This window comes from Triticum aestivum, unplaced genomic scaffold (assembly GCF_018294505.1).
Source record: "Triticum aestivum cultivar Chinese Spring unplaced genomic scaffold, IWGSC CS RefSeq v2.1 scaffold19435-4, whole genome shotgun sequence".
NCBI lineage: Eukaryota > Viridiplantae > Streptophyta > Magnoliopsida > Poales > Poaceae > Triticum > Triticum aestivum.
The window spans coordinates 417,697-424,831 of NW_025228059.1; the positions used below are offsets into that span (position 1 = coordinate 417,697).

The following is a 7,135-nucleotide window of genomic DNA, read 5'->3' on the forward strand; positions in this document are numbered from 1 at the left end:
CCCGCAGGGTTCTCCGGGTGCAGGCCCCGTGTGCCAGGGGGCACTGTTCCTCATCTAGTCTTGCGTCACGGAGTGGTTGGGCCGACTCGGCTACAGTGGCGCATCGCCTGGTCGTCATCGGCTTGCGTCAGCAGGACTGGATTGCACTGTTGCCATGTCGGCCCTGGTCAGCGGGGTAGGTGGGGCACTGTTGCCACGCTCACCCCGGTCAGTGGAGTTGGTGGACACTGTAGCCATGCCCATCTCCTTTACGGGGACTTGATGCGCCGTACGCCTTGGATGGGACGGGAGCTGAGCCGTGGCCGGGTTGAGGAGCATCCCATGAGGGCACTTGCTTGTTGAGAAAGTCTTGGTTTGGCGGGGCTGGCTGGCATGCGCCAGTGGGCCTGGCCGGGTTGCGGGGGGCAAGCCGGATTGAGGGGCGATGCCGGCCCCGATGTTTTTTTGAAAAGGATCCGGGTTCCGTTGCCTGCCCGGGGTTCATCCCCCCGACATTTGGGGTGTTTGCTACTTTCCTGAAATGCTGTTATTTGAAGCACTAATCTTCTAGCCTTCACTGAGAACAGAATACCAGATGCGGGCAAAACTTAAGAATATGCTAACACTAAGTGTCGAAGGCATGGCAGTGAAAACTATGTGTTATCCTGAAGCTGTTCTATGTTTCTAATGTTGGGTTTATCCAATAATGCAGAGACGATTCAGTTTTGGAGCTTGTGGCCCAATTTCTACGACTAGTGAAGCTTACTGTTGTCTGAGTCGATAAAACCTCAACGACTTCTCCACTGATGAAATTGGTTGCTCCGCAGGTATCTAAGGATTGCATTCTGGTGGCTTGCTGAGAGACGCAGAAATGGGCAGCGCGCTTGTGGTTTCATCTGTTCTGTACGCTGTGCTCCACGTGGAAATCGACCCTCTGTAATGGTCAACTGTGAAGTCTGGCTCGTAGGACCTCGTCGCTTAATTTGCTGCCTTAGTGTCTGTTCTCTAATCTCTCTATGCGTTGGTCAGCTGAAATGAAGTCACGGTGGCTTGCTTGGGTTAATGGTCAGTGTGTATCCTGTCAGTTAGCGTTGGATTCGTTTTGCTTCTTCGGAGGAAGCAAGCACGTTGATGCAGTTCCTTTACCTGTCAGCCATGCATGCAGTACTTATGGTTGAATCTATGCTTATTTTTTGGTCCCATGTTGTGTCAGGTTGAGATTTCAAATCTACACCCTCCGTTCCTAAATATAAGACCTTTTAGGGATTTTCATATGAACTATGTATAGAGTAAAATGAGTGAATCTACACTCTAAAATATGTATATATACATCCGTATGTAGTCTATATTGGAATTTTCAAAAGGTCTTCTATTTAGGAACGGAGGGAGTAAATCTGTTTGCTTAGGTTTTGTCATATGATGTTCTTTTTCCTATTTCGTACGTGCACGCACTGGGAGTTAAAATTTGTGTCTGAAGAAGATAGCAGGATAGCTTTGTTGCTGTAGAAGGGCACTTCCGTTGTGGAACTATATTCCTTAATTATATTTGTACTAAAACATAGTTTTGAAGACCTTGCCGTATGAAGCACTACGAAAATTTTGCATGCTTGGTTCAGTTCTTATCTAATTTGCACATTTTGTCTTTTGTCTTACTTATTTAGCTGGTAGAGAGATTACCCTATTTCTACAAAAACTAGAGAATGTTTCTGTTGCAAAAAAAGAATATAATATCGTGCTTTAAAAAAAAATCCCGAGCGCACTGATTCTGACATTAAAGGTCTTGGAATAAAATGCTGACATTAAAGCATCTTAGAATAAAATGCTCACGTTGTTGTACAACTGTGATCGAAATGTATGCAGAAAAATAATATTGTGACAGTTTCCCCTATTTTTCATTTTTCGATGGTGGTCCTGTCCTACGATTTACTCCCTCCGTAAACAAATATAAGAGCGTTTAGATCATTAAAGTAGTGATCTAAACATTCTTATCTTATATTAGTTTACAGAGGGAGTACCATATAGATGGATGTGTTGCGAATCTAACCTTTCAAAGAAAATAAGGCAACTAAATCAAGTAATTCGTGCGGTTTAGCGGTGTTACCCATTCTGCTCCATAATTCTTGTTGTGGTTTTAGTTAAAATTTGAAACCGTACTGCATTCTGTTTTTCTCCCGGCTACAACCGGAGTTTGCTCCTGCCAGTGCCAGAGCTGAAGCAACTGGTATAACACTCAGAGACCTTGTGCAGATAAAACTAGAGCTAATAATACTATTACCACTCAAATCTGAAGAGCTCATTCCTTTTACAAAGTTAGCGTCAGGCACAAAGTGTTTCTTCGTAAACACCTCCAGAGTAAAAAAAAAGTTTAAGAAACTTAAAAGCAAACAAAGGCAGGCAGCGATGTATAGAGGCCAAATCCATGCTATTATTACTACTTATGCAGGTCCAGTTCAACAAGTGGGAGCTGCCTCATTAAACACCGAAGCAGTTCAACATTCATTAACCAGAACAAGCTTTCAAAAGACTGAGCTCAGAACCACAATGGGGCATCAAGGAACACAAGCAAAAATAGCGGCGGAACCTAACTCATTGATGCAACACACAAGATAACCAAGCGTGCGCACGCTTGCGCACACACCAATATGCAAGCAGGATGAGTTCACATGTAAACTTGCTAAACATGCTTGCTTGGAAAGCAGCAAATTAAAGCAACCACAAGTTAAGTACTAATTTTCAGAGCACACCAATGTGTGTTCAACCTTCATGCCAGTTCACGGGTGCCCATGGAAACCAGATGATAGACGCAAGTTGACAGATAGAGCAACGAATTCCTACAAGTGCGCTTCACAGCTGACCGGTGCATGCTAGTCAATCTCCGGCTTGAACATACAAAATAGAAGAGCCTACACCCATCAACACATCTCTTCATTTCAGTCACCAGAATGTAACCTGCGGGGCAAGCAATATCATCAGTCAAATGATTTCACATCATTCTTCAAGGAAAAGATATTGGAGTTATTCTCATAAATATGTATGACACAAAACGGTAAACATTAGCTTCAACATTGCTGAATTTGTGTCAGAAGCCCCAAGGCGATCATCTTAGCATCATTACTTTATTAGACAAAACCAACTACTCCGTATTACTTACTTTTACGGATTCATATGAAATTGTTTCATCTTTATTTGTGCAGTCACATGACAATGCTGATCAATACAGAAACAGAACATGCAACATTTCCATGCAGACCACCGGAGTAAAAAGAAAGTTTAAGAATCTTAAAGCAAAGGCAGTCGGCGATGTGTAGAGGCGAAATCCATGCTAATGCATTGGCATTGATTTACCCATGCCTGTCCTGATCATCTCAAAGAACGTAAATGAAACAGCTATTTATGCAGGTGCAGTTCAACAAGCAGGAGCTGCCTCATTAAATACTGTAACGATTCAACATCCATTAATCAGAACAAACTTTTAAAAGACTGAGCTCAGAACCAGATGGAAATTCCGTGCACACACATAAGCACAATGGGGGCATCATGGAACATAAGCAAAAATAGCATTGAAACCTAAGTGCCTGATGCAACACACAAGATAACCAAACGCACGCACACTTGTGCACACACCAATATGCAAGCAGGCTGAGTTCACATGTAAACTTATTAAACATGCTTGCTTGGAAAGCAGCAGATTAAAGGAACCACAAGTTAAGTACTAATTTTCAGAGCACACCAATGTACCTTGAGTCAATCTCCGCCTCGAACATACAAAATAGAAGAGCCTACACCCAATAACACATTTCTTCATTTCAGTCACCATGATGTAACCTGCAGGGCAAGCAATATCATCAGTCAAACGATTTTGCATCATTCTTCAAGGAAAAGCTATTGGAGTTATTCTCATAAATATGTATGACTCAAGACAGTAAACATCAGCTTCACCATTGCTGAATTTGTGCCAGAAGCCCCAAAGGCAAGTCATCTTAGCATCATTACATTATTAGACAAAAACCAACACTTAAATCATTTTTACGTACTCCGTATTACTTATTTTCATGGATTCGCAGGAAATTGTTTCATCTTTATTTGTGCAGTCACATGACAATGCTGATCAATGCAGAAACAGAACATGCACCATTTCATGGTTTGATAAGTTCTCCCAGTAGCATGAACCGTTAACTTTATGCGTTACAAATTAGGACAATAAAGCACCATAATTCAGAAATACAAACAGATAAGCTTGCCATTTGCAACTTCATAGGAGAGAATCCCCAACAGTATAAACACTACTATGAGAAGAGGCTTACCGCTTTGTAGTTCATAGAGTCGGTTTGAACAATGATGGTGGGAAGCCAAAGTATGAGTGAACAACATTGGGATGATCAAAGTGTGTTGTTGCCCTGCAGACCTTCTTAAGTTCTGAAGTCTTGACATCCAGAGAATAAAAATCGACACTGTTATGCTTGGGCAACAACCCATATGAATCCTCAACCAACTGAGCTCCTCGAAGGAATAAGAATCCCTCAGTTGCACCCACAGTAAAATAGAGAGATCCGGGAGGCAACGCTATGACATTTTTGAGCTTCCACTCTTTGGATGACTCGCCGTTGTTCTGTTGGGTGGTATGATGCAGCGAGGTAGAACGGTAATCACCGACAGGAGTAAACATCTCAAGCGCTCCGTTTGTACCACCAACAATGGTAGACCAGTATGGTAGGCCAGGCTGATTTAGAAGCTGCATATGGTAGCCTGTGAGAATGTTCAGTGTGGAAAACTCCATTGTGCGTGTGTCCAGCACGAGAAGCTTGTCTTTCCAAAGAGCTCCCCAGTAGAAGCGGCCACGCAAGTAGCTGAAGCTGGAAATGCCTTTCCAAGTGGGCGCAGCTGTGCCCAAAGAGCTCCAGCTAGGAGATGCAGCTACACACCATTGTCCGGTGACCGAAGAGAAGACAAATGTGACCAACTTGCTGTTGTAGCCCGCCGTGGAGATCACCGTGAACGAGGTATCATCCCCATCCTCGCCAGCGGGACCGAGCATGGGCCCGAATTCGACAAGGCGCTCTTGCTGGACGGCCATTTCCTCGGGTATGGACGGGAGCAGCACGTACCGCCGTGACACGGGATCGCCCACCGCGAGGTCTGTGAAGGCTGCACCCGCGCCGAACAGGTAGCTGCGCTCGAGGAGGACGCGGCCGTCGCGGATGTCGCGGTGGTACCAGGGGCTGAGCAACTCCTGGTTGGGCTGGGGCTGGGGCACGGGAACGAAGGAGTAGGAGAAATCCGCGCCGTCGGCGAGGGCGCGGGCAAGCGGGGCGGAGGGATGAGGCTCCTGCGCGTGGTGGAAGGCGCGCTTGTCGACGGCGAATCCCAGGAGTGGCGGCGGATGGAGAGCGCGGATGCGGCGGAGGAAGGGGCGCTCGGTGATGATGCGGCGGAAACGGGGGCTGGCGGTGGAGGCGCGGGCGAGCGCGGCTGGCGTGGGCAGGCGAATGAAGATCTCCTCCAGGATCTCGTCGGCGAGGTGCCGCGCCGGCTCGGCCATGGCGGGCGGGCGGCCGATCGACGGCCGCCGGGGTGGAGAGGAATGGGGATTAGGGTTGGGGGAGTGAGCGCGGTGTGATGTGGTGTGTGGGGAATTCCGGTGTGTGGTGTGCGAAGCAAGCGAGTGGGTTTAGGAGAAAAAAAATGTTTGACTGGTCTGGATAATTAATTTCAATGTGAGTCGTCGTACTACGAATTTAACCTGTCAAAGGAGAAGATTTCCACTGATTTGCCTTGCCCTTGCCCTTGTCCTTCCCCTTGTCATCTCGAGGGGCGGCAGTAGTACATGGTGAAGACGACATAAGAGTCATCGTTTGAGGGGTCGTCGGAGTCCAGAGAAGGTGGAGGAGGAGTCGAAGGAGGAGGGGGGCCCAACGAAGCGTCGGGCGACACATGCCTGCTCTTAGGCGAGACGGTGGGCTTTAGCGGTGGCAGCCCTCAATGCCCTCCTACAATGTATTCACATTCCTGCGGCAAGGCGGCGGGCGTCTATCTCGGCGCTTGTCAATGAGCGGGGCATGACGTAATGGGACAGCCGCTCCTCATCGGACTGTGAGGGCACGACGATGGGAGCGGAGCACGAGCTACCCCACCTCAACATCCGACCACCTTCGAGTGCTCCACTTTGGTGGTGACCTTCTCCTTGTTGAGCAATTGAACAACCTTTAGCGCGTGCCTAAACATCCTCGATCCACGGGGCACACCGAGACTTCCAGCGCACGCCACGATCCCTCAGACATGCTCCGGGTTGGCGCCGATCAACCATGGCACAACGAGGCAGAGCTTTGTAATATCGGAAGCGCCTAGTCCGCACTTCCGCATTAACACAACATTGGACTTGACCACCCTCTCTAGATCAGACGGGAGAAGGCACTGATAACCCACAAGTATAGGGGATCGCAACAGTTTTCGAGGGTAGAGTATTCAACCCAAATTTATTGATTCGACACAAGGGGTGAAGGAAATATGCCCTAGAGGCAATAATAAAGTTATTATTTATTTCCTCGTATCGTGATAAATGTTTATTATTCATGCTAGAATTGTATTAACCGGAAACATAATACATGTGTGAATACATAGACAAACATAGTGTCACTAGTATGCCTCTACTTGACTAGCTCGTTGATCAAAGATGGTTGAGTTTCCTAGCCATAGACATAAGTTGTCATTTGATTAACAGGATCACATCATTAGGAGAATGATGTGATTGACTTGACCCATTTCGTTAGCTTAGCACTTGATCGTTTAGTTTACTGCTATTGCTTTCTCCATGACTTATACATGTTCCTCTGACTATGAGATTATGCAACTCCCGAATACCGGAGGAACACTTTGTGTGCTACCAAACGTCACAACGTAACTGGGTGATTATAAAGGTGCTCTACAGGTGTCTCCGATGGTGTTCGTAGAGTTGGCATAGATCGAGATTAGGATTTGTCACTCCGATTGTCGGAGAGGTATCTCTGGGCCCTCTTGGTAATGCACATCACTATAAGCCTTGAAAGCAATATGACTAATGAATTAGTTGCGGGATGATGCATTACGGAACGAGTAAAGAGACTTGCCGGTAACGAGATTGAGCTAGGTATTGAGATACCGACGATCGAATCTCGGGCAA

General features: G+C 46.6%; 2 protein-coding genes across 2 annotated transcripts in view; one reads left to right on the forward strand and one right to left on the reverse strand.

Annotated features, from left to right (window-relative positions):
- LOC123173000 (uncharacterized) overlaps positions 1-1,226 on the forward strand; it is a 5,403-nt gene extending 4,177 nt beyond the window's left edge. Inside the window, exon 3 of the mRNA XM_044589873.1 lies at positions 807-1,226. The gene's annotated coding sequence lies outside the window, so the exon portion shown is untranslated. The remainder of the gene's footprint in view (positions 1-806) is intronic.
- Positions 1,227-2,586: 1,360 nt separating this feature from the next.
- LOC123172998 (uncharacterized) lies at positions 2,587-5,628 on the reverse strand. Its single transcript, XM_044589871.1, has 3 exons — positions 4,284-5,628; positions 3,718-3,804; positions 2,587-2,928 (listed from the first exon to the last, which is right to left on the reverse strand). The coding sequence occupies exon 1, from the start codon at positions 5,516-5,518 to the stop codon at positions 4,295-4,297; it is 1,224 nt and encodes a 407-aa protein (XP_044445806.1). The 5' UTR covers positions 5,519-5,628; the 3' UTR covers positions 2,587-2,928; positions 3,718-3,804; positions 4,284-4,294.
- Positions 5,629-7,135: the final 1,507 nt, after the last annotated feature.